This window comes from Oncorhynchus nerka, linkage group LG11 (genome assembly GCF_034236695.1).
Source record: "Oncorhynchus nerka isolate Pitt River linkage group LG11, Oner_Uvic_2.0, whole genome shotgun sequence".
NCBI classification, from domain to species: domain Eukaryota; kingdom Metazoa; phylum Chordata; class Actinopteri; order Salmoniformes; family Salmonidae; genus Oncorhynchus; species Oncorhynchus nerka.
In genome coordinates, this window is record NC_088406.1 from 67,811,011 (window position 1) to 67,838,423 (window position 27,413).

The 27,413-nt window shown below is 42.4% G+C and overlaps 2 protein-coding genes across 2 annotated transcripts; both read left to right on the plus strand.

Moving 5' to 3' along the window:
- The first annotated feature begins 3,403 nt into the window (after window positions 1–3,403).
- Window positions 3,404–15,711, plus strand: LOC115137559 (uncharacterized). The gene is made up of 6 exons (XM_065024868.1): window positions 3,404–3,848; window positions 4,636–4,766; window positions 4,974–5,141; window positions 12,189–12,347; window positions 12,751–12,862; window positions 13,040–15,711. Exons 1-6 carry the CDS (start codon window positions 3,566–3,568, stop codon window positions 14,011–14,013), a joined length of 1,827 nt encoding a protein of 608 aa, XP_064880940.1. The 5' UTR covers window positions 3,404–3,565; the 3' UTR covers window positions 14,014–15,711.
- A 1,772-nt stretch (window positions 15,712–17,483) lies between these two features.
- LOC115137409 (zinc finger and BTB domain-containing protein 18-like) lies at window positions 17,484–25,833 on the plus strand. The gene is made up of 3 exons (XM_029673726.2): window positions 17,484–17,898; window positions 23,928–24,046; window positions 24,247–25,833. Exons 1-3 carry the CDS (start codon window positions 17,649–17,651, stop codon window positions 25,333–25,335), a joined length of 1,458 nt encoding a protein of 485 aa, XP_029529586.2. The 5' UTR covers window positions 17,484–17,648; the 3' UTR covers window positions 25,336–25,833.
- The last annotated feature ends 1,580 nt before the right edge of the window (window positions 25,834–27,413 follow it).

Consider the following 27,413-nt stretch of genomic DNA (forward strand, 5'->3'; position numbering starts at 1 on the left):
GTCTCAGATGATCCCGCCGATGAAGAAGCTGGATGTGGAGGTCCTGGGCTGGTGTGGTCACACCTGATCTGCGCTTGTGAGGCCGGTTGGACATACTGGCAAAATCTTTCAAACGACATTAGAGGCAGTTTATAATAGAGAAATTAACATCCGGGCTCCTGAGTGGCGCAGCGGTCTAAGGCACTGCATCTCAGTGCTGGAGACGTCACTACAGACCCTGGTTCAATTCCAGGCTGTATCACAACCAGCCGTGATTGGGAGTCCCATAGGGCGTTGCACAATTGGCCCAGGGTCGTTAGGATTTGGCTGGGGTAGGCCGTCATTGTAAATAAGAATTTGTTCTTAACTGACTTGCCAAGTTAAATAAAGGTTAAATAAAAAATTATCTGGCAACAGCTCTGGTGGACATTCCTGCAGTCAGCATGCCAATTGCACGCTCACTCAAAACTTGAGACATCTGTGTCATTGTGTTGTGTGACAAAACTGCACATTTTAGAGTGGCCTTTTATTGTCAACAGCTCAAGGTGGACCTTTATAATGATCATTCTGTTTAATCAGCTTCTTGATATGCCACACCTCTCAGGTGGATAGATTATCTTGGCAAAGGAGAAATGCTCACTAACAGGATGTAAACAAATATGTATACAACATTTGAGTGAAATAAGCTTTTTGTGCGTATAGAAAATTTGTGGGATCTTCTATTTCAGCTCATGAAAAATGTGACCAGAACTTTACATGTTGCGTTTATATTTTTGTTCAGTATATTTACCCTCTGAATTTGTTTTTTCTTATGTTCTATTCATAAAATATACCATATTTTTTTACAACACCTTTATAACAAGCCAAGTCTGCTGAGATGTAAACCTGAGGTCTTGCTTTCATTGGGGAACAATTCCAAAAACAACCCTTACTGTGGCCTTTCCCCTATAGCCCTGCCATGGCACTATGTAGTAGCTAAAGATATTTTTTCGTCCTCCCCTTTATCCACTTTAATCTCCCATATCTGTTATTATGTGTATTATGGTTATGAATATCTCAATGGCTGTAGCAAACATTGCCCCTCAGTAATTGACTTTCTCAGTCACACACTCAAAGTTGGCTTTATTTATACTGATGTACGTCACTGTGTTCATCAATGCAACAATCACCAAAACATGCTCAAGTCAAGTCCCTCAACTGTTTCTCTTATTAAAACCCCAGAGCTCAAATGCTTATCTATCATCTGTGGTATGGGATCTTTACAAACAGTCCTTAACCTCAAGCTGTTTGTAGTAAATGGACTGAAGGCTTCAGGTCTTGTGATGACAGGTGAAATATTAAACATGAACTAAAGTACACCTGTACTTGATATTCCAGATTGAAAACTAGGGAGTGTACATCCTTTTAACTTCTGTTCAGGAGGGTAATTAACCACATACCCCCTCATCAACCCTTTGTTAACTTGGCATTTGAAACAGGCTTGTCTGTTTTTTTAAAGACCGTAAACCAATGTTAGAACAAGGACAGATTAATATTTACCTTTCTGATGTGATGTAGCTGGAATAAAGTAATTATATTATTTTCTACTCTAGCTAACACACTGTTCTTTCTAAACTAGTCTGGTCTGAGCTTTTATTTATTTTACTAGGCAAGTCATTTAAGAACAAATTCTTATTTTCAATGACAGCCTAGGAACAGTGGATTAACTGCCTTGTTCAGGGGCAGAAGGACAGATTTTTTTTATCTTGTCAGCTCAGGTATTTGATCTTGCAACCTTCCGGTTACTAGTCCAATACTCTAACCACTAGGCTACCTGCCGCCCCAAGCTTGAAAGATAGTGATCATGAATAGGAGACACTTCAAGTATGCACACTTCAAAGAACAGTGTGCATACCTTTTTCATTCGACAACACCCTTTGAGCTATGACGCAAACCAGTAAGTAAGATCCTTTGCAAACAGAAGTGAACAGTGACCGAGAACATTGAAGCAAGGCAGTAAGTCACAGAACAGTAATTTTCCGGTCACATCTGGGAAACCGGAATGCTTATAGACCTGCTCTCAGATGCAGAGTAGCCCACATTTTGCGAGCAAGGAGAGGCCAGAGATAGCCAGACTAATAAATTGGACTAAGGAACAGATGTTGTGTATTGGAGAAAGGCCATCAGTGCGGGTTCTGCAAACAATACAGTGGGTGAAGGCGCGGCATGAGCATGGTGAACGGAAAGATGTGGTTATGGACAGGGAGGAAGAAGAGCCTAGTGTAGGGAAGATGTGTGTTGAGGAAGAATGCTGCCAAGTACAAACCGTACTCTGCTGTTTCTGATGGCTCAGAAATTGAACCTGACAAGAGTGAAGTTGAAGTTACCTCTGGTGGCAGGTGTGATGAAGACCTCCAAGTCCAAACCTCGCCCCAATGGTCATGCGAAGTATGATTCGGGTACTGTTAAATTGGTGAAGGTAGCTCGAAGTAGACTTGTGATGATTTTCTGTTTTTCTTCTGCCCAGAGGGAGCAGGTGCTTCACGTCACAGGCCTCGGGACAAGACCTGTGACTTGAAAGGAGTGATTACTGGGGTGGCGTTGAGGTGGAGCAACTGAAATGGAAGATTCCCTGTGTCTGTGATGCCCGCCGTTTGGTGCGACGCATACCCGGTGGCGAGTGTGGTGAAACTGAGAAGACACGGTCTGTCCTTTTGAGTTTGAAGCCGTCTTTACCCGATAAAGTCATGTTAGGACATGTCAGTTGTCCCGTGAGAGCTTTTGTGCCGAACCCACTAAGGTGTTTCAGATGCCAAACTTATGGTCATGTTTCAACAGTGTGTAGGAGTGCATAGGACAATGGAATGTGTAGTATCGGTGAAAAAAACAGTGTCAACTGTGGGGGTGCCCATGTTGCTGGGGATCAGAAGTCCCTGGTGCAAGAGAGAACGGTTGAAGTTGTCAGGGTCAGAGTAGAACAGAAGGTATCATATGCCGAGGCAGTGACGAGAGTAGTGGATGATGGGTCAGGTGTGAGTAGTAGGCCAATACATAGTGATATGAATTTGTGCTTTGGTAAGGTTGGCTTCTTAGCGTTCATTGCCATGGTTATCAACTGTGCCACGGTAATGGCACGTAAATCACAGAAAATAGCTGTTGTGGTGGCAGCTGCAGAGAAGTACTTGGGTGTACAAGGTTTTACAGCAAAAGAGACAAGGTGTTAAATGAGTCATGTCCTCCCCAGGCCGTTGGCCTGTTGTAGGATCAGTTGGGGTCAAAGTAGTGAAATGGGGTGGTGTTTATTCATTAAATACTATATAGGTGTAATGTTAGTTGGTGGTGCATTAAAATGTACCCCTTTTAATTTTGTATCACAAAATATAACGTGGTCGACCACACACTCCCGTACAGTAGGTGGCGGCATGCACAAACAAAATGTGGAACCCCGTGATAACAAAGAAGTCCAAGAACCATTTCCACGTCAGCTTTTTTTATCGTTATTTATACGTTCAATAACACATACTTAAACCATGTAGTCTGTAATTCCCGTTGGAGACAAGACTTGGTTGATATATGTTATCTAGGTAAAACTAGCTAGCTGCTAACAATGGCTGACTGTGTGGGTTTTCACACTCAAATAGCCTCCATTATGGAGGTGCTAGCGAATACAGCTGTAGCTGAGATCTGTAAACTCGTAGACGACGACTATGCAGTGTTTCGTTTAGAAGTAACTCAAAGCCAGAAAGAAAACAGGGTATTGCGGAGGAAACTACATCTACTGGAACTGAAGGTGTCACGGGAGCGCGCAGAGAGGACAATGCGAGATCGCGTCCTCACCAGTCGTCCCAGTAGTGTCAAGATCGTCGACAGATACAGAGTAATGGCAAGAGGTACATTTTGCAGGCCGATGCCGCACGGCCTGTCGCGGTTCTTCTCAGTGCCTGTCGACCCGTTCGCCTCTGCACATATGTTGAGGTGTCACCCAGATGTGGGTCTTGGTCAGTTTTTGTATGCAATAATTCTCCTGATTTACTTGGCTATCTTGTGCAAAGAAGAGCCAAAATCATAGTGTAGGTATTGTACAGTCATTGCAACTCAAACAAACCATAGAGATCCTATTGTGCTCACCGTGTGTTGGCACGCCCCCTGTAATCCTATTGGCTACTATTGTTCATGGTTATTTCATATATAGTGGGCATGCGTCTGGTGATTGTCTTCATTTGCTTGATGGTTAACGAAACGGGATTGAAGCACTGTTTATCTTGTGCCAAAGCTAAGCATTCTAACACATACTAACGAACCGGTATACCCTTAGCTAGTTGCTACTAAACTCACACAGCACAGTGTGAATATCTTACTGGAGGAAGGTAATAAACAGCATCAACCAGAGTATTCCTTGTTGTGGCCTCATTGTAACCTATGCATCATATAAAAGATGACCCACAACAAAATTCTAACCAGATTCTTGATTTACTGCATTTCTTATTATGTATTCAATTATTTACTTATTGTGATGCATGGAACATAATACATCAATCTATAAATAGTATATCAGTAAGTTATGAGAAGTGTTACCTTACACCCTTGCCAATTCGAGACAGTGTCTATAGTGTACAATATACCGTTGCATTGACTGTAGCTAATCTAACCACCTCTTTCCCCCCCAATCACTCTCAGGGGAAGGACATCTCACTGGAGGCCACAGGAGCTTTGTGAAGCCAGCAGGACACAATACATGGAGAGATGACCAACCAATCACTGTTGATGAGGGGACTGGAACCTCAACCCAGCACATTATCGTGATAGAAGTTAGTGCAATAGTGTTGCATTAAAAATGAGTTACTTTGTAAATCAAATGTGGACGGTTTATAACAGAAAGGCTCTCCTCAGCTATTCACTTGCTTACATTTACATCCTAATATATCTGCCATAGGGGAGCTTGTGAGAATTCCCTACGACATTGTTATCCAATTCAACACATGTACTGATAATAGCCTCCTCTCTTCTTGTGTCAGTCTGCAGATGGAGAAGCTGCAGGTCCTGGGGTCAAGCAGGAGAGGTCTGAAGGAGAGGTGGACCCACGGCACAGCAGAGACATCCAGACTGGAGTGGCAGGAGAGCCCTCTGTAGCCACGGAGGTCACCGCCCCAGCACCTCCCAGGACCCAACGCAGCATCACGGAGGTCAGTGGAAATCCGAACACTGTCCTCAAGTCAGAGACAGACACTTTAACACACAGGCTCTTACACACAGGATCTGACCACTGATCAGACCCAGAGAGACTGGTCTTAGGGAGACTGGGCTGTGCTCCTGCTCCCGGCTTGGAGTATTTACCGGTATTTCATCAGAGCCAAAGGATGGTCCATACCTGTGAGGATGGCTATAGTGATGCATTAAACACTGGCGGTAATGATCCCTATTGTTCTTACGCTACAGAGATGGACCCGGGCCACATGCCCTTGGGTTAAGAGACCCAGACTGATCTGTCTAGAGGGGACTGGAACCCGTACAGTAGTAGTGTATACTCTGAAGGGTGCCTAGATAAGAAAGGGGAGATTATTGTTGTAGATGAGGTAACTGTAAAAGTGGAGGGCGATGTTCCTCCCACATGGAATGCAGAAAGTCACCTAGGAGACAGAAACTCACAGGGCAGAGATTTATTAGATTACAGGGGAAGCTTAGAGACAAATCTAAATATTGCCACCCACTCCTCTTTACATGCGTTCAGGGATCGCGACCCAGTGTCTACGTCAATGGGGTTTTCCGATTTACAGGGCAGCGTCCTTTTCGATCTGGTATTGAACTCAAACGACAGGTCTAGAGCCCAGGCTCAGGGAGGGGGAGCCACATCAGGCAATAGTAAAGAGAAACGGTTCCTCTGCATGTTCTGTAACAAAGGCTTCAGCACCCCCCAGAAGGTGGAGATCCAACAGAGGGTCCACACAGGGGAGAAATCCTACAGCTGCCCACAGTGTGAGAAGAGGTTCTCCCGCCAGGACCACCTGAAGGTCCACACAGGAGAGAGGCCGTTCGCCTGTACGCACTGCGGGAAGAGGTTCTCAGAAAGGAGCTACCTCAGGAGACACCAGCAGAAAAACCATTCCACTCTATAACATCAAAAGTAACCATTCCGCTCGATAGCTTCTGACATTTAGATCAACCCCTGCATTAAAGACAAAAATGAATTTATTGTTTTCAGCAGAAAAGATCCCCAGGTGCATTTGAAATAACCAGAGTAACAGATTTCAGTGTTGAATATTCCTGGGTAGAATACTGCATCCAGACATTGTGTGATATATAAGCCTAAAAAGTCTGTTACATATTGTGTATATACTGTGTAGGATATATGATGTTCACAACATTTCCCAAGACACCTTTTATGAGAAAATGAATGCAGTTTATCAAGTTCATGCTGACTTTTTTTGTTGAGGCGTGTACGTGTGTTTTTCATATGGCGTATCTAACACTTAACACTTATGTTTAATAAAAACAAAATGGGACTTCATTCTAAAGACTCTATAATAACAAACCTAATGCAATGATAAATCTTAGCCCTGGCGGTAACGCAATAGGTCCAGGGTTGTGTCTAAAAAATATTTGCTATTTTCACAGTGATAATTGTGGTTGCAGTAGCTAGTGGTGGCGCAAAAGGGCTGAGTTTTGATGAATAAATAAGTTGTAGGAGTGTCAAGGTTTGACCCCTCACTTGGCCAATCAGAACATGCTCCATGGCTAAATACTGTATGCGGTTGTGTATTTACGGTCTTTTATGTATTGCCTTATCCTCAACTCCGATTGATTTGATGGTAAAAAATATAAAAAAACACAGTACAAATATATGTTTTTCAATGTTACTGGGATTGCAAAATCAAGTTTGGGACTTATTTGCATTATAGGCTCATTTAAAAAATAAAAAATATGAAAAAATACAGATACCAACACATTACAGAGATACAGACAAAAAAAAGAGTTACTCATTAGCCAGCTTTTGACATTTTTGTAAAAGGTGGTTATGATTGGTATGGCTGAGTTGCTGTGGTAGTTAGTTCCATTCAACAGCGCCAGTATATACAAATGTGTTCTTACCAGATATAATGTTAACAATGAATATTATTATCTGGCTAGTTGGATAGGGTCCTGGGGGCTGAGTCTGGGATAATGTTGTGGACCAGACCAAGTTGAATTAATAGTACTCTTTTTGTTCCCAACGGATAGCCAGCCGAGCAGCTTAAAATGCTCGACCCCTAGTGTTGATGCCCGCGTGGAAATTAAATTAGCATTCAAAAATATCCCCATCAAAATCTGTATAAGTTAGAGACATCGTATTTTTAGTGTATGGGCTGCGTCGCAATCCACCGCATCCGCCAATAGCAGCCTTTCGTATCTGCGGTGGAAGGTGGCCGAGCTACAGCAGTGTTTGTTAGACCATGAGACATCTCTCAAATCGGTTTTCTCACAAAAACGTCTGTAGTGTCCAAACCTGACCATAACCAGACACTCCAGTACAATCAGGTAGCTTCTCAACCAAATGTGTGGCAACTGTTGTGAAAAAGGTATTGAAACTATCAGCTACCACTTCCTTGTCAAATTGTATTTCCCCATTGACCTCCAGACCAATGCTTTTACAATTTGCATTCTTCCCTGTAGCTATGTTTAGTGACTGCCACAACTTCCTATTTTCACCAATTTGACCTCATCTGACTAGATTTGTTCCTTAGGGTTTTGTGTCTATTGAGAGCCTCTTCATTTTCGGTACTGTTATATTCTTGAAAATAAGTATTTCTTCATTTAATGGCCTTAATGATTTCCTGATTCATTCAAGGTTCAGTTCTTTAATTCTAACAGTTTTCCATTGAGGCAAAGTATCCACACGCTTAAGAAACATTTGTTCAAATAGTTCTATCCTGTTTATTTATAACAAAACCACACAACAACAAAAATCTTCTTTTTTTTTCCTTCTCATTTTATAATCCATATCTAGACATGTAAGTACTGGGTCCCAGTTAACTTTACTCAATTGGTCAATAAATGCATCTTTGTTATCATGTTTCAGAGATCTCACAGTTATTGTGTCATAACGTGGTGTAAAACTTGCCGCCATTGGACTCTGGAGCAGTGGAAACGCGTTCTCTGGAGTGATGAATCACACTTCACCATCTGACAGTTTGATGGATTAATCTGGGTTTGGTGGATGCAAGAAGAACGCTACTTGCCCCAATGCATAGTGCCAACTGTGAAGTTAGGAGGATGAATAAATGCTCTGGGGCTGTTTACCATGGTTCCAGCGAGGCCTATTAGTTCCAGTGTAGGGAAATCTTAACGCCACAGCATACATTGACATTCTAGATGATTCTTTGCTTCCAACTTTGTGGCAACAATTTGGGGAAGACCCTTTCCTGTTTCAGCATGACAATGCTCCCGCGTGCACAATGCGAGGTGCATACATCAATAGTTTGTTGGAAGAGCTTTAACCCATTTTATAAGAGATTCTCCTAAATTAAAATAGTCCAGGCATTTATATATAAATTCCAGTCGTACTTTATCAAAGGCCTTTCCCCCGATTTGTCATAGTGTTCTATTGTTTCCAGTACTTGACTTACAGTGCATTAGGAAAGTATTCAGACCCCTTGATTTTTCACATTTTGTTACGTTACAGCCTTATTCTAAAATCGATTTTAAAAATTTTTTCCCATCAACCTACACACAATACCCCATAATGACAAAGCGAAACAGGTTTTTAGATGTTTTTGCACATATTAAAAATGTAAAACCGATACCTTATTTACATAAGTATTCAGACCCTTTGCTATGAGACTCAATTGAGATCAGGTGTATCCTGTTTCAGCCTGTTTCAGCCTGCCTGATCATTCTTGATGTTTCTACAACTTGATTGGAGTCCACCTGTGGTAAATTCAATTGATTGGACATTATTTGGAACGGCACACACCTGTCTATATAAGGTCCCACAGTTGATATGGCTTGGTTTTTGCTCTGACATGCACTGAGGTTGAAGGAATTGTCCGTAGAGCTCCGAGACAGGATTTTGTCAAGGCACAGATCTGGGGAAAGGTACCAAAAAATGTCTGCAGCATTGACGGTCCAAGAACACAGTGGCCTCCATTGTTCTTAAATGAAAGAAGTTTAGAACCACCAAGACTCTTCCGAGAGCTGACTTCCCGGCAAAACTGAGCAATTGGGGGAGAAAGGCCTTGGTCAGGGTGGTGACCAAGAACCCGATGGTCACTGACAGAGCTTTAGAGTTCCTTTGTGGAGATGGGAGAATCTTCCAGAAGGACAACGATCTCTGCAGCACTCCACCAAATCAGGCCTTTATGGTAGAGTGGCCAGACGGAAGCCACTCCTCATTAAAAGGCACATGACAGCCCGCTTAGAGTTTGCCAAAAGGCACCTAAGGACTCTCGGACCATGAGAAACAAGATTCTCTGGTCTGATGAAACCAAGATTGAACTCTTTGGCCTCAATGTCAAGCGTCACATCTGGAGGAAACCTGGCACATCCCCACGGTGAAGCATGGTGGTGGCAGCTTCACCATGTTTTTCAAAGGCAGGGACTGGGAGACTAGTCAGGATTGAGGGGAGAGATGAACGGAGCAGAGTACAGAGAGATCCTTGATGAAAACCTGCTCCAGACTTGGGCGAAGGTTCACCTTCCAACAGGACAACAACCCTAAGCACACAGCCAAGACCATATAGGAGTGGCTTCGGGACAAGTCTTTGAATGTCCTTGAGTGGCCCAGCCAGAATCCGGACTTCAACCCGATCATTCTCTGGAGAGACCTGAAAATAGCTGTGCAGCGATGCATACAACCTGACAAATTGAGAGGATCTGCAGAGAAGAATGGGAGAAACTCCCCAAATACAGGTGTGCAAGGCTTGTAGTGTCATAACCAAGAAGACTCGAGGCTGTAATCACTGCCAAGGGTGATTCAACAAAGCAAAAAGGGTCTGAATACATATGTAAATGTGATACTTTTTTTTCTAAAAACCCGTTTTTGCGTGTAGATTGATCAGGGGGAAAAACCCATTTTAATCCATTTTAGAAAAAGGCTATAAAGTAACAACATGTGGAGAAAGTCGTGGTCTGAATACATTCCAAATGCACTGTATATTATTTCCATTGTAATTGTCCATGTAAAACACCTGTCTAATTAGGTTGAATAATATCCTACAACCTTTTTTAAATTCTATGCGCTATGCATTTGCTAGGATTTTCTCATCACAACACTCGAGTGTAAGGTGTCTCCAGTTTTTTAGGTGGACTCAATCTTTATATTCACCATCTAGGTCCTGTTTCAGTAATAGTCAAATAAGACCTTCTTGCAGAGTTTCTGGTAGTCTTTATAGGAGTGGTCAAAACATGTTAATAACGGACCTTGGAGTAAATCCATTTTTGGGGGGATATACTTCAATGGGTAAGTCATCCAGCCATGGAGTTTTCCCAGACTTGAGACTTTAATTGCATCTAGAAGTTCCTCCTCTAATTAGGCCTTCACATTAGTCTTTCTGTATAACTGTTAATTTTGTATCCAATAATAGAAAACACATCTTACAATTAACTTCCTTTAGTGGAAATGGAGGAGACTGAAATGGAAACATATGCTTTAAGTACTTTGCTTCCTCTTAAAATATTGTTGGTGAGTCATTGAGGACGTTATTTGTAACAAGTTTCTATAAAACAGTTTTGGTAGCATTTCAATGTCGTAAGGTAATGTTATTTGGTGCATTTTTCCCGATATTCCATCCAGTTCAGTTTATTTTTATAATATATTACACTTGGTCTTTCTTGAATACGTTCCTCCATTTATTTTTGTTTTTCCTCTAACTTACTCTGAGCATCTATGGTACTGTTTTTATAGCTATCTATCTCTACTATTAGTTCCTCTATTTCCTTTTTCAGATGAACTCTTGAACTAAAATTTTTTTTGTTGAATTGCATGGCCTCTTAAGGCACATTTAAGTGTCCCATACAATAATGGGATATGCTGTACCTATGTTATGTAGGAAAAAGTGATTTCTTCTGTCTTGTTTAAAAACAATTTGTCATCCAGTAGGCTTAGTGTAGTGCTACAGCAAAAACCAAATTGTGCACTCTTTGGGGTCCAGAGGACTGAGTTTGGGAACCGTTGGATTAGGCTAAGATCAACATACTGTATGTTCTTGTATAAAACCACAGTGGCACATTTCCTATTGCCACAGATGGCCCAATAACAAGGTCCCTGAGTCCATATTCAACCATTTTCCCAATCTCTGGGCCAAAAGATTGCCTGTCTGCCCCCCAGTCATGCACAACTATTGTCCTCATAAGATTGAATACTTTCTTACATTTAGTCTCAATACATGTAAAATGACGTCTCTCTCCAAGTAAGCTTTTCATCAAACCATAGCCCCAAATACTTAAATTATGTTACCCTTTTCAATTATTGTCCATATAATCAAACACTGACATTTGTTAGCAAACAAGATTTGAATACAGATAACTTCAAACCCCATGATAAGGATCATTCCTCTACTGCTAAAACAGATCGTTGCCTTTTATCTATTACAATGGCACCATCATCTGCATATAAGGCCGCCCCTATACCCTGTATCACCGTGAATAAGGTGGGACTAATGGTGCTACCCTGTGGAGTTCCATTTTCCACCTCATATTCTCCTGATAACTCCGATCCCAACCTGACCTGGAAGGTTCGATCAAGCAAATCCATAATCCAGTTGTACATTCTCTCACCTATACACACATTCAATTTAACCAGTAGCCCTTCCCTCCACATTGTATCAAATGCTTTTTCTATGTCAAAATATACAATAGACATCACTTCCTTCATTGCCAAAGCTTTGGTCACTGCAGTACTAATTGTAACCAATACATGAAGGATAGTCCTTATTTTCTGAATCCACTTTGAGATGGACTTAGATCCCTATGTTCCAGATAATACAACAATCTACCCACAATCAACTTTTCCATTAGTTTGCAGAGATTTTATGTAAGTGCAAATAGGTCTATAACTAGCAGGACTGGATGGATCTTTACCAGGCTTCAGCTGATTTATTTTTACCCACAACATGATGGGTTTAAAAAATAATGAATTAATTCTATAACTGCAGTATAGGACTCAAATGTAGTGGGGATGTTGAAAGTGTGTTTCTCTGTGTGTGTACGTACCTGAGGGAGTGTATGTCTGTGTAATCTGTATCACCTGTCTCTTCCAGGAGGAGGGTCCAGAGGTGCTGCTGGTGAAGGAGGAGGGGTGTGAGGAAGGTCTGGGGAACCCTGAGGGGACCATGGTCGTAGAGGACAACCAGACTACACCTCCTGAACCCACAGAGCAACCAGCTGAGCAGCACAGGACCACACATAGTCTCACTGAGGTTAGCCCACTGTGAACTACTGGCTGAATAGTATTAGGTCAGGGCCTGTTTTCAAAAAAGCAGCAATGCTAATCTAGAATCGGTTTTGCCTTTTAGATCATAATGAATAAGACTATATAGACCGGTAGGGAACTGATCCTTGATCAGCACTTATACTCTGGATACTGGCCCTGGTCTTGATTATTTTTGCTTTAAGTATGGGACCATGCCTTTCAATTATCACACCATTAAAGTGTCAAGTAATCAAATCAACTAACACATAATTTGCATTGTGTCACATCAACCAACAAGTTTGCATAATACTTATAGCAATCCCTCATTGCCTAATCAGAAGATGCTCCATAGCAGGGTGCTCATATCAGATTTCTTGATCCAACATCCTCTCACTCTGTATCTCTTACAGTCAGTAGACATGGAGGATGGGAAACCTGGTCTGCTGCTAGTCAAAAAGGAGACCATAGAAGATGGACCAGAGAGCATTGATCTGCTTAGTGGACTAAAGATGGGGGCGCCAAGTAAGGGAGAAATACATATAGCCTACATACAGTAATAGATCTTCAACAGGAATTTTCTTCATTCATTAAATGAAATCCATGCAACTTATGTTTACATACAAAAACACACATTAATGTATGAACTTGACCAGGTAATTGACGACAACTCAAAGTCTATTTTCTAACCTCTTCCTGCAGGTGGTTGGCTGGAGGCTAACAGAGGAGACTGGGCGGCCATCTTTGATTCCCATACCCAGACGGGTGCAGCCAAGGGCCTGGGGGAGGATATCACTGAGCAGGCCAGGATTACTGGTGACATAGTGGAGGTTAGTGGATGGGACAGCGTCTTCAACTCTGGGCTGGGGAACAACACTGTTAACCACAACCAGAAACAGACAGTCGAACACAGAACAATGACCGAACAAAGTCTCCATGACAACAGACTGTCTGAGACCAGGGAGAGGCGTAGATTTGATCTACAGGGACGGGGAGGTGTCCATATGCAGCGGGAGAGAACAGACACAGATTTGGCTTGCTATGCTCCGTCCTGCTCCTATAGTTGTGATTCAGAGAGACTGATGGTGCCTCAGGTTAACCCCCTAACAGTTGCTGCCTTCAGCCTGCCTTCTATAGGATCTATCAACTGGAACATGGACCCTGCAACAACACAGACACTGCCTGACCTTCGTCCTCCTCTCCTTATGTTAAACCAGACTTCAGACAATGTCAGTCCCTCAACAATAAATGGCTATACAATCCCATTAACAAATGACAGTAGTAGCAATGCTATCAGCAGATCTAATGGCAAAGATAAGCGCTTCTCTTGTTCATTCTGTGGGAAAGCCTTCAGTTTCCCCAAACAGGTGGAGATCCATAAGAGGATGCACACAGGAGAGAAACCATTTGGCTGTACCCATTGTCAGATGCGCTTTGCTGAAGCTTGTCACCTGAAGAGGCACCAGAGGGTCCACACAGGGGAGAAACCTTTCAGCTGCCACCTGTGCCGGGTCAGTTTCTCCCACTCGTCCAGCTTGAAGAGGCACCAGAGGGTCCACACAGGGGAGAAACCAAATAGCTGCCCCCAGTGTGACAAAAGGTTCTCCCACCAGCACCATCTGAAGATGCACTTGAAGGTCCACATGGGAGAGGGGCCAATCATCTGTACGCAATGAGTTTCTCAGAGAGGAGCTATCTCAGGAAAGACCAGCAGAAAATGCACATGGCCCATGTATAGTATAACATGTTATGTAGTACTAGATAGTTTGTTTGTAGTTAATTCTGTTGGTTATGGATGTAGTAGGGAACTGGATGAGGTGAACTGAGGAAAGAATGAGTATGATGAGGCATGGTTGGTGTGATGGCGTCTGTAAAAATGCTTCTCTGATGAAAGGTGACAACCTTGTCCTGTTATAATGCGGAAATGATAGTGCCTTAATTCATGTTTACTTGACATGAAGATGAGTGATGTAATGTTGAACCTTTTCCGAAGTATGCTTTCAAAGCGAGAGTACCAAATGTACAGGAAGGCAGAGGCTACGAATATGGAGTTTTCATCCCCGCTTAACCCCTCTGGAAAGGTCTTTCTCAAATCTGAGGATCCAAATTACATTCTGCGCATGTGTTATTTACTCATGTTCACGTTTCTCTATTTAGTCACCCTCTTCTGGACCCAAAACCAATTTGAGCGATATGATAATCTAGCCGGTCTTTGCCTCATATGTCTGAACAGCTGCGATTTGAATGAACTTTCCAATTATGTTTCAAATCAAATTAATTTATATAGCCCTTCGTACATCAGCTGATATCTCAAGGTGCTGTACAGAAACCCAGCCTAAAACCCCAAACAGCAAGCAATGCAGGTGTAGAAGCACGGTGGCTAGGAAAAACTCCCTAGAAAGGCCAAACCCTAGGAAGAAACCTAGAGAGGAACCAGGCTATGTGGGGTGGCCAGACCTCTTCTGGCTGTGCCGGGTGGAGATTATAACAGAACATGGCCAAGATGTTCAAATGTTCATAAATGACCAGCATGGTCGAATAATAATAAGGCAGAACAGTTGAAACTGGAGCAGCAGCACGGCCAAGTGGACTGGGGACAGCAAGGAGTCATCATGTCAGGTAGTCCTGGGGCATGGTCCTAGGGCTCAGGTCCTCCGAGAGAGGGAAAGAGAGAATTAGAGAACGCACACTTAGATTCACACAGGACACCGAATAGGACAGGAGAAGTACAAGGTCCGATAGGAATTCAGGGTACTCCATGAGGAACGCTGTATATGGCCCAGGAGGCCTGTAAACAGTAGCTATAAAAAGTGATCGAGTAGGCTGCATAAATTTGAAGGCTACATCTTTCTCTGTCCGGTGTATTGGATATTGCTGTAGCAATAGTCTCAGACAAGACAGTCTACACATTGCATTGGGACAAAACAATTTGCGTTTGATGTGATGCTATAATCTTTATAGTCATGCTGCCATATAACCAGGAGTCTGCCTCCTGTTTAGCCATTGTTTGTAATGATGATGAAAGAAGAACATTGCTAGACGACTGTTAAAGACAAATAACTGATTGTTCTAACTGTTTTGTGTACAAGCGGCAGTGGAGTCACAGAATAACTCGGCACTGAGCAGCAACTGAAAGAAGGCTAGTAGATCCCCGCATGCGCAGAAATCTCTGTATTTTTAGCAACAGCAAGTTGGGTTCCAGAAAATCTGGAAACGCAGCCACTTGGTTACTGAAAAAGTAAAGTGTTATCATATTGAGAAAAGTTATTCAACTCTTCATGTATTGTTTTGTGCAGTAAAAGTACTGTACTTCACGCTATGCATGTGTATGACCATTTTGTTGAAATTAAATACAACATTTACTCTGTGCTGACCGACTTGGTTATTTTTGTACATTGCAGGGTCTGAGTTTCCCTTATCTCAACCGAACCAAAACATTATACTTAATTATTGAATAAACAGTTATGGACATTTTTTTAGAAACTCCAATGGCTTAGAGATGGAGATGGGCTTGACTGTGATTAAAAACATTTTGTTTCTGTGTGTACAGCAAAGAGTTTCTTATATTAACCTTTATATGGTCTTCTGTAAAATTAGTGTTTGCAGTCAATGAGGACCTGCTGATATCTAGTGTTGCTGGCGGTAGAGACTGGACCTCTGAAGCGGCTGGTCACAAACCCTGGCTCCGAATCAGGAGCCTTCACTCTTCCTTTCACTCTTCCTTCCCGAGTGGACTGGTGGACTGAACAACCTCAGTCCTGGTGGTCATCAGAGAGACAGAAGCTCCAGTCAGGGATCCAGTCTGCAGCCCAGACCCTTCTCTTCACAGTCTCAGTGCAGGGATGAAGCAGGGCCTAGGGCTCATAGAGATATACCCTCATGTTCCTATGATATGAACACCACAGTATCCATGATGAACAGAGCAGGTGACCCTAAGCTTCAGCCTTCACAGAGAGTGGTGGGAGACCAATGGGAAGTCTGTCTTCTCCAGGATGTCACCTAATACCTGGTGAATGGGTTAATAGAAGACCTGGACCTAGGTCTAACCTTCCTCAGTTACATCATGGTTACCCCACCAATACAGACAGGGTCAGGATAGGCATTCACCACAAGAGGTACCTAGCCTATAACACAGCACACAATCCCAACAACACCCAAACAATGGCTAGAGGTCAAGGACGGAGCTCAAAGACTCCTGTTTCTACCTCATCTGTTGTCATTGGGTCATAACATGGGAGGCCGAGCATTAGGACAGACGCAGACAAGCCGTACACCTGCCCAACGTGTGGGAAGCGCTTCGCTAGGGCAAACTATTTGAGGGAGCACCAGACTGTTCACATCAAGGAGAAGCCCTTCAAGTGCAAACTATGTTACAAGAGCTTCTCCTTCCTGTGTAACCTTAAAGTCATTCTATTATTTTCTACTCTATTCTTGCTAACACTGTTCTTTCTAAACCAGTCTGCTCTCAGCTTTAAAGAAACTTTTCATAGGTGTTTTGATGTGTAATGTAATAAGCACTACCCTATTTCAAAGAACAGTGTGAATACCTTTTTCATTTAACCATACCCTTTGGTGACTATTTAACAGTCGGATGGCCTGGAGATGGAAGCTGTTTTTCAGTCTCTCGGTCCCAGCTTTGATGCATCTGTACTGTCTCCACCGTTTAGATGGTAGCTAGTGAACAGGCCGTGGCTTGGATGGCTGAGGTCCTTGATGCTCTTCTTGGCCTTCCTGTGACACCGTGTGCTGTAGATGTTCTGGAGGGCAGGCAGTGTGCCCCTAGTGATGCGAGGGGCTAACCGCACCACCTTCTAGAGAGCCCTGCGGTTGCGGATGGTGCAATTGCCATACCAGGCGGAGATAGAACCTGACAGGATGCTCTCAATGGTGCATTTTAGGGGCCTGCCTCATGAGGTTGAAAAGGTGCAACACCACACTGTGTGTGGATTGACCATTTCCGGTTGTCAGTGATCTGCATGCCAAAGAACATTAAGTATTTTTTTTATGGGTCTATTTTTGTGTTTTTGCACTATGTAGTCCCCCCCTTTCCTAAAATTTATATTTTTTCCCTATGGGTTACCACCCTGTACAGTAGGTGGCGGTATGCACCTCTAATAATTGTTTACAAACCGCCGTAATACCAAAGAAGAGAACTGACCGAGAACATTATCCACGTCAGCGTTTTGTGTTATTATTTAGACGTTTATTAACACCATTTCACTGCACATCATCACATACTTAGCCCATAATTCGCGTTGGAGATGGGACTTGGTTGATATGTTATCTAGGTAACGCTAGATAGTTGCTAACAATGGCTAATTGTATGGTGTTTCACACTCAAATAGCCTCCATTATGGAGGTGCTAGCGAATGCAGCCGTGGCAGAGATTTGTAAACTCGTAGATGACGACTATGCAGTGCTTCGTTTGGAAGTAACTCAAAGCCAGAAAGAAAACAGGACATTGCGGAGGAAACTACAACTATTGGAACTGAAGGTGGCACAGGAGCGTGTCCTTCCCAGTAATGTCAAGATCCTCGACCGATACAGAGGAATTGCAAGAGGTACATTTTACAGGAAGCTGAGGCTGCGGGGCCTATCGACCCTTTCCGTCTGCGCATGTGTGAATTCAGATGTGTTAACCAGAATTGGGTCTTGGTCCATTTTTGGATAGTATGCTATAATTCCACTGATTTATTTAGCTATTTTGCAAAGACACCATCATATTCCAACCAGATTATTTGCTGCATTTACCATTATGACACATGGAACATAACCAATCGATCTATAAATAGTACATCAAAAAGTGATGTAATGTTTCATACTTGCCAATCCCAGACAGTGAGTACGTTGACATGCACAGTAATAATTCGATATTAAACTGATTATGGCAGTTGGCCGATTATTCAATAATCATGTAAACACACTGTTTATCTTAATCAGCATAATGTCCACATCGAATGAATCATACGGCAATTAAAATAACCTTTTGGTTTTTTTTGCAATTTTTTATATTATTAGAGCATATAAACACCTAAATCTGCGTTTCAGCTTTGTATTTGATCTGCCATGTGCTAGCACCAGCCGAGAGAGCGTCCCTCTTTTGCGCAAGTGAAGTGAAGCTTGACGGACAACGTCATTGCATCAATTTGCGTAACTCTGCTTTCAAACTTATTCATTGTGCAATCCAACATTTTTTCCTGGTTATGTGTGCAACAAAAGTTCAACATTCACCTGTTCCTACTAGTTCTGTCAAGTCTATGCATACAATATGATGCATATGTTGAAGATATCCAATGTATGCACCACACAGAACACTCCGCAACAGCAATGCTGTGAGGGCAAACGCTGCGTTCCAATGGGAGTGAATGTACTTCTGTTGTCCCAAAACGCGATGGCAATGTCTGTGTATTGGAGGCGTGAGTTCTACGGAATGTAGTTTTCATGTTTCAAACTTTTCATGGCCGAACTCTGAATCAAAGATCCTTCCCAAAAAGAACATGGTCCTGTGGTAGAACGTTTTATTTTGATTGGCAATTTTCTGCATTCATCATGTAGCCTGATATCAGATGTGTCCATCCATATATAGAGGATTATTAGGGAAAGCGTTGTTCTTGCAAAACATGTAAATGTTTAATCAAACTCTTATATTAATCTGTACTGTAGTCCAGATTGGATTTATAAAGAAATAATTCCCTCGCTATGTCGATCACAACTTATTTATCTCAAAGTTGCTTTGTAGAGATCACGAGAAACAATAAATAGGAGTGGACGCATTGATGATAGATTGACAGTATGGCTGAGCCCACGGTGGATCAGCCCATATGTTTTTGTTGATTGCTACACTAAGGGATGGTACATTTCATGCTAACATCATGCTTTCATTTGTGTTTGGAGCTTATTATCAGTTTACAAGTTAGAATGTTAGCAAGCTAAATGTCCCTTACCTTGAGCTAAGAGCTCTTGGGGCATCTAAACCCTCGTGGGGCATTTAAGCCCTGAAAGAGCTCGTTCCCCCAGGCTGTGTCCCCCCCCCCCCCCCAAGACCACAGTCAATCGCATGCAAGCAACAACACAGCTACAGAGCCTTCAGAAATCCATGAGCAGTATCCTTCCTCTCCGGCAACTGAGTTAGGAAGGAAGCCTGTATCTTTGTCGTGACTGGGTGTATTGATACATCATCCAAAGTGTAATTAATAACTTCACCATGCTCAAAGGGATATTCAATGTCTGCTTTTTTCATTTAATTTTATCTACCAATAGGTGCCCTTCTTTGTAATGCATTGGAAAACCTCTCTGGTCTTTGTGGTTGAATCTGTGTTTGAAATTCACTGCTCGACTGAGGGACCGTACAATTATCTGTATGTGTGGGGTACAGAGAGGAGGTAGTCATTGAAAAATCATGTTAAAAAACTTGTTACTTGTTAAACTTATGGCTGCGATCCCGTTAACAGGATCGATATGACAACAGCCAGTGAAAGTGCAGGGCGCCAAATTCAAAACAACAGAAATCTCATAATTAAAATTCCTCAGACATACAAGTATTTTACACCATTTTAAAGATAAACCTGTTGTTAATCCCACCACAGTGTTCGATTTCAAAAAGGCTTTACGACGAAAGCACACCAAACGATTGTTAGGTCTGCACCTATTCACAGAAAAACACAGCCATTTTCCAGCCAAAGAGAGGAGTCACAAAAAGTAGAAATAGAGAGAAAATTAATCACTAACCTTTGATGATCTTCATCAGATGACACTCATAGGACTTCATGTTACACAATACATACTTCATGTTACACAATACATGTATGTTTTGTTCGATAAAGTTCATATTTATATCCAAAAATCTCAGTTTACTTTGGCGCGTTACGTTCAGTAATGTTTCGCTTCCAAAACATCCAGTGATTTTGCAGAGAGCCACATCAATTTACAGAAATACTCATCATAAATGTTGATGAAAATACAAGTTATGCATGGAACTTTAGATCAACTTCTCCTTAATGCAACCACTGTGTCAGATTTCAAAAAAACTTTACAGAAAAAGCACACCATGCTACAATCTGAGTACAGTGCTCAGAGCCCAAACAAGCCATAAAGATATCCGCCATGTTGTGGAGTCAACAGCTGTCAGAATAGCATTATAAATATTCACTTATCTTTGATGATCTTTATCAGAATGCACTCCCAGGAATCCCAGTTCCACAATAAATGTTTGATTTGTTCCATAAAGTCCATCATTGATGTCCAAATACCTCCTTTTTGTTCACGCGTTCAGTACACAATCCAAACTCTCGACGTGCGGGCAAGTCCATGCGAAAGTTCAGACAAAGTCATATTACAGTTCGTAGAAACATGTCAAATGAAGTATATAATCAATCTTTAGGATGTTTTTAACATAAATCTTCAATAATGTTCCGACCAGAGAATTCCTTTGTCTGTAGAAATGTGAAGGAGCGCAGGTCTAACGCTCACGTGAGTGCACGTGACCAGCTTGTGGCACTCTGGCAGACCCCTGACTCAAAGAGCCCTCATTCCCCCCTCCTTCACAGTAGAAGCACCAAACAAGGTTCTAAAGACTGTTGACATCTAGTGGAAGCCTTAGGAAGTTCAATATGACCAATACCCCACTGTATCTTCCATAGGCAATGAGTTAAAACTACAGACCTCAGATTTCCCACTTCCTGGTTGGATTTCTGTCTCAGGTTTTTGCCTGCCAAATGAGTTCTGTTATACTCACAGACATCATTCAAACCCTTTTAGAAACTTCAGAGTGTTTTTTTATCCAAATCTACTAACAATATGCATATATTAGCAACTGGGCATGAGTAGCAGGCAGTTTACTCTGGGCACCTTATTCATTCAAGCTACTCAATACTGCCCCCAGCCATAAGAAGTTAAGCAAATTTGTACTCCTGAACTCTTTTAGGCTTGCCATAACAAAGGTGTTGAATACTTAATGACTCAAGACATTTCAGCTTTTCAATTTTTGTTAATGAGTAAATATTTTAGAAAAACACTTCCACTTTGACATTATGGGATATTATGTGTAGGCCGGTGACAAAAAATATCTACATTTTAATCCATTTCAAATTCAGGCTGTAACAACAAAATGTGGAAAAGTCAAGGGGTGTGAATACTTTGAAGGCAGTGTAACTTGTCTAGTCTTGTTAGCTAGGTAGACAGCTTGTTATACAGTAACAGTCAAAAATTTGGACACACATACTCATTCCTCATTTTCTTTATTTTTTACTATTTTCTACATTGTAGAATAATAGCGAAGACAAATTATGAAATAACACATGGAATCATGTAGTAACCAAAGAAAGTGTTAAACAAATCAAAATATATTTAATATGTTAGAATTCAAAGTAGCCACCCTTTGCCTCGATGACAGCTTTGCATAGTCTTGGCATTTTCTCAACCAGCTTCACCTGGAATGCTTTTCCAACAGTCTTTAAGGAGTTCCTACATATGCTGAGTACATGTTGGCTGCTTTCCCTTCCTTCTGCAGTCCTACTCATCCCAAACCATCTTAATTGGGTTGAAGTCGGGTGATTGTGGAGGGCAGGTCATCTGAAGCAGCACTACATCACTCTCCTCCTTGTTCAAATAACACTTACACAGCCTGGAGGTGTGTTGGGTCATTGTTCTGTTGAAAAAAAAAATAAGGACAAACAAGATGGGATGGCATATCACTGTGGTAGCCATGCTGGTTAAGTGTGCCTTGAATTCTAAATAAATCACTGACAGTGTCACCAGCAAAGCACACACCACCTCCTCCATGCTTCACGGTGGGAACCACACATGCCGAGATCCATTCACCTACTCTGTGTCTCACAAAGACACAGCCGTTGGAACCAAAATCTCAGATTTTGACTCATCAGACCAAGGGACAGATATCCAGATATTGCTCGTGTTTCTTGGCCCTAGCAAGTCTCTTCTTATTGGTGTCCTTGAGTAGGGGTTTCTTTGCAGCAATTCACCCATGAAGGCCTGATCCACAAAGTCTCCTCTGAACAGACGACGTTGAGATGTGTCTGTTACTTGAACCCTGAAGTATTTATTTGGGCTGCAATCTCAATTGCAGTTAACTCTAATGAATTTATCCTCTGCAGCAGAGGTAACTCTTGGTCTTCCTTTCCTGTGGCGGTCCTCATGAGAACCAGTTTTATGATGGCGCTTGATGCTTTTTGTGACTGCACTTGAAGAAAGTTCTTGATATTTTCCGGATTGACACACCTTCATGTCTTAAAGAAATGATGGCCTGTCGTTTCTCTTTTCTTATTTCATAGTTGATGTCTTCAATATTATTCTACAATGTAGAAAATAGTACAAATAAAGAAAAACCCTGGAATGAGTAGGTGCATCAACTTTTGACTGGTACTGTATATGCTGGTTGTTTGCATGCATAACTGATGTTTATAATTGTAAGGGACACTTCCTGTTTTATGGATAATATTTACATTTACAGTGGGTGAGCTCCATTCCTGACAGGCTGATCAGATTCAATAGCAGTCTGAGGCAGATTAGTCAGGATTCTACCTTGTAGGCAGTTTTATTGCTGATGCTTTTTGCAGGCAGACTAGCAGTCAGTGCATTATATATATGATCAAGACTGGGTGGGCTCTATTCCTGGCGGGCTGATCAGATTCATTAGCCGCCTCAGACACTGATAAGACAGGATGCTGTCTAGTAGGCTGTCTGCAAGGAGCTTTACATATCAAACAGCCTTCAAGGCAGTATCCTGATTTATCAGCCTCTGAGGCTGTTATGTAATCTGATCAGCCTGCCAGAAATAGAGCTCAACCCTTGGATCAGATATGCATCTGCCCGTAAAGCACTATGACAGCTAATCTGCCTGCAAGGAGCCTTACCTATGAAACCTTCAAGGCAGCATCCTGACTTATCAGCCTCTGAGGCTGAATTTGAATGTGATCAGCCGTTCAGGAATGGAGCTCACCCACTGTAAATGTAAATATTATCCACAAAACATTATTTCCGCTAATAATTATATACATATCAGTTATGCAAGCTAACAACCAGAGTTGCTAACAAGACTACGTAGCTAGCTAACTAGCTAGCTCCCAAGGCTAGAAACGTTAGCTGCATTGTTCCTTGCATGCTATTGGCTGTGGTCTTGGGGGTGACATGCAGCCTGGGAGACGGTGCAGCCTGGGAGACCGTGTTGCCTGTCAGGCATTGTTCAGGACTTAAATGCCACCCGTCAGGCATTGTTCAGGGCTTAAATGCCCCGCATTGCAATCAATGCAACCACAGGGCTTCTTGATGAAGTGGTTATTGTGCATCTGAGCAAATGAATGGATAATGCGTGGTACTTTTGATTATCTCGTGATCTCGACAAAATAACTTATGTCGTGATCAAGAGAAGTCATGATCTTGAGGGAGCTATTTAATTTATTTATATGTTCTCTTTGAACTTCCATAAATCTGACTATCCACAATAATCACATTATTGTATTATTGTGTGTATGTAACTGTACTCTGTGTCAAAACTGTCAATAGTGTACAATATAGCTTTGAGCATTGGCAGTACCTAACTTAACCACCTCTTTTCCCCCAATCACTCTCTCAGGGGAAGGACATCTCACTGGAGGCCACAGGATCTTTGTGAAGCCAGCGGGACACAATACATGGAGAGATGACCAACCAATCACTGTTGATGAGGGGGGTGGAACCTTTATCATGATAGAGGTTAGTGTAATAGTATTACATCAAAATTACAGTACATTAAATGTGGCCAGTTTATTTCAGAAAGGCTCCCCTCAGCTATTCACTTGCTTACAAGTACATCTGAATTTATCTGCCATAGAGGAGCTTGTGAGACTTCCCTAGGACATTGTTATCCAATGTAACTCATGTACCGGTAATAACCTCCTCTCTTTTTGTGTCAGTCTGCAGAAGCTGCAGGTCCTGGGGTCAAGCTTGAGAAGTCTGAAGGAGAGGGAGACCCAGGGCAAAGCAGAGACATCCAGCTTGGAGCAGCTGGAACGCCCCCTGTAGCCACGGAGAACCCCACCACCACCCCAGCGCCCCCCGGGACCCGATGCAGCATCATGGAGGTCAGTGGCACGCCGAACGCCGCCCTCAAGTCAGAGACAGACACAGAAACAGAGACTTTAACGGGGCTATTGCGACTGGACTGTCCTGCTCCTCGCTCAGAGAATTTACTTCATGGGAACCTGAGCCCGAGGAAGGTTCTGTCCCATCAGGACTCAGGTGATGCGTTACAGACTGGCAATGATCCATCCTGTTCATATGCAGCAGAGAAAGAGATGATACCTGCTGACATGCCTGTGGGCTTAGATACACAGACTAATCTAATGAGAGAGGACTGGAACCAGTACAGTAGTAGTGTATACTCTGAAGGGTCTCTAGATAAGAAAGGGGAGGGTCTGGTCGTAGATGAGGTGACTGTGAAAGTGGAGGATGACGCTCCTCTGACATGGAATGAAGACCAGACTCATTTAGGAGGACAGTCGCAGGGCAACACTAGTGACTTCTTAGACTACAGGGAAAGCTTAGAGACAAATCTTAATGTGTTCAGGGATCGTGACCCAGTGTCTGCGTTGATGGGACCTTCTGATTCACAAGGCTGCGTCCTTTTTGATCAGGTGCTGAACTCAAACGACAGGACTAGGGCCCAGGCTCAGGGAGGGGGAGCAACATCGGACAATAGTAAAGAGAAACGGTTCCTCTGCATGTTCTGTAACAAAGGCTTCAGCTGCTCCCAGAAGGTGGAGATCCACCAGAGGGTCCACACAGGAGAGAAACCATACAGCTGTACCCAGTGTGACATGCGCTTCGCTGAGGCTGGCAGCCTGAAGAGGCACCAGAGGGTCCACACAGGAGAGAAACCCTTCAGCTGTACCCAGTGTCATATGCGCTTTTCCCACTCATCCAGTCTGAAGAGGCACCATAGGGTCCACAACCCTACAGCTGCCCCCAGTGTGAGAAGAGGTTCTCCCACCAGAACCAGGTGAAAATGCAGCTGAAGGTCCACACGGGAGAAAGGCTGTTCGCCTGTACCCACTGCAGGAAGAGTTTTTTTTTGAGAGGAGCTACCTCAAGCTACACCAGCAGAGTAACCATTACACTCGATAGCTTCTGACGTTTAGCTCAAACCCTGTATTAAAGCAAAGATGTATTTTTATTGTTGTCAGCAGAAAAGACCCACAGATGCATTTGGAATAAAGAGATTAACAGATTTCAGTGTAGAATATTCCTGGGTAGAATATTTCATCCAGACATTGTGTGATATATAAGCCTAAAATGTCTGTTACATATTGTGTTTGTACTGTGTAGGCTATATGATGATCTCATTACTTCCATTCATCTACTTTCCCAAGATACTTTTAATGGTCAAATCTATGCGGTTTATCAAATTCATGGAGATTTTTAGTTTAGACAAGTGTATGTGTGGTTTTCATATGGTGTATTTAAAACTTGTTTATTTAATAAATACAAAATGGGCCTTTTCATTCTTAGACTTTCATTGAGACTCGTTTTGGCCCTGTACTTCAGCACTTTGGATTTGAAAATGACTGAGGTTAATATGTAGACTGTCAGCTTTTATTTCAGCGTATGTATTTTCATCGATATAACCTTTTAGAAATTACAACACATTTGGTACATAGTCCCCCCTTTTTAAAGGACCAAAAGTATTGGGTCAAATTCACTTAAGTGTATTAAAGTAGTCAAAAATTTAGTTTTTGGTCCCATACTCCTAGCACGCCATTGATTGGGTCGGCAGGGTAGCCTAGTGGTTAGAGCGTTGGACAAGTAACCGAAAGGTTGCAAGTTCAATTCACCGAGCTGAAAAGGTCGTCAGCTCTGTCGTTCTGCCCCTGAACAGGTAGTTAACCCACTGTTCCCCTAGGCCATCATTGAAAATAAGAATTTGTTCCTAACTGACTTGCCTAGTTGAATAAAGGTAAATTAAGTACACCAAGCGTGTGACTCTACAAAATGATTGGATGCATTTGCTGTTTGTTTTGGTTGAGTTTCAGATGATTTTATGCGTCTAACTTTATCACTCATCATTATTCAATATTCATTCAGTACTGTCTGTAATTATGGTAGCATCCACATTAATGTAGAAGTGTTTAGAAACATTCTATTCTTATTTACAATAAAAGTGACTCAATACATTATTTACCATTAATTTCTACTGGGCACAAAATAATTTGAAAAACAAGCAAAACAAACAACAAATGCATCCAACACGTTTGTAGAGTCACAGGCTGGATGGCGTGCTAGGACTATGGTACAAATGTAAAAAATTACACAAGTGAATTTGTCCCAGTACATCTGGTCCCTTAAAATGAGGGGACTATGTACAAACAGTGCTGTAATTTCTAAACGGATGAAAATCCCCTCAAATTAAATCTGTCGCTCTGCACTTTCATTGTCATTTCATCATTTCAAATCCAAAGTGCTGGAGTACAGAGCCGTAACAGAATTGTCACTGCCCCAATACTTTGATCTCACTGTACATCAAATTTGATCTCACCCTATTCTGTATACACCCAACAGCGCTTTATAACCAATATACACAAAATGGGACCTTTTTATTTATTTATCTTCCTCCCCAATTTTGATCTTGTCTCATCGCTCCCAACGGGCTCGGGAGGCAAAGGTCGATTCATGCACCCTCCGAAACATGACACGCCAAACTGCGCTTCTTAACACCCGCTCGCTTAACCCGGAAGCCAGCTGCACTAATGTGTCGGAGGAAATACCGTTAAACTGACAACCGAGATCAGCCTGAAGGCGCCCGGCCCGCCACAAGGAGTCGCTAGAGCACGATGAGCCAAGTAAAGCCCCCCCGGCCAAATCCTTCTCTAACCCGGACGACGCTGGGCCAATTGTCCGCCACCCTATAGGACTCCCGATCACGGCTGGTTGTGATACAGCCCGGGATCGAACCCGGGTCTGTAGTGACGCCTCTAGCACTGTGCCACTCGGGAGGCCAAAATGGGACTTTACATTTGAAGACTTTTAGACTTTTGTCTGACGGTTACTTAACATAGCCTACTTATATTTACCCACAACGTTATAT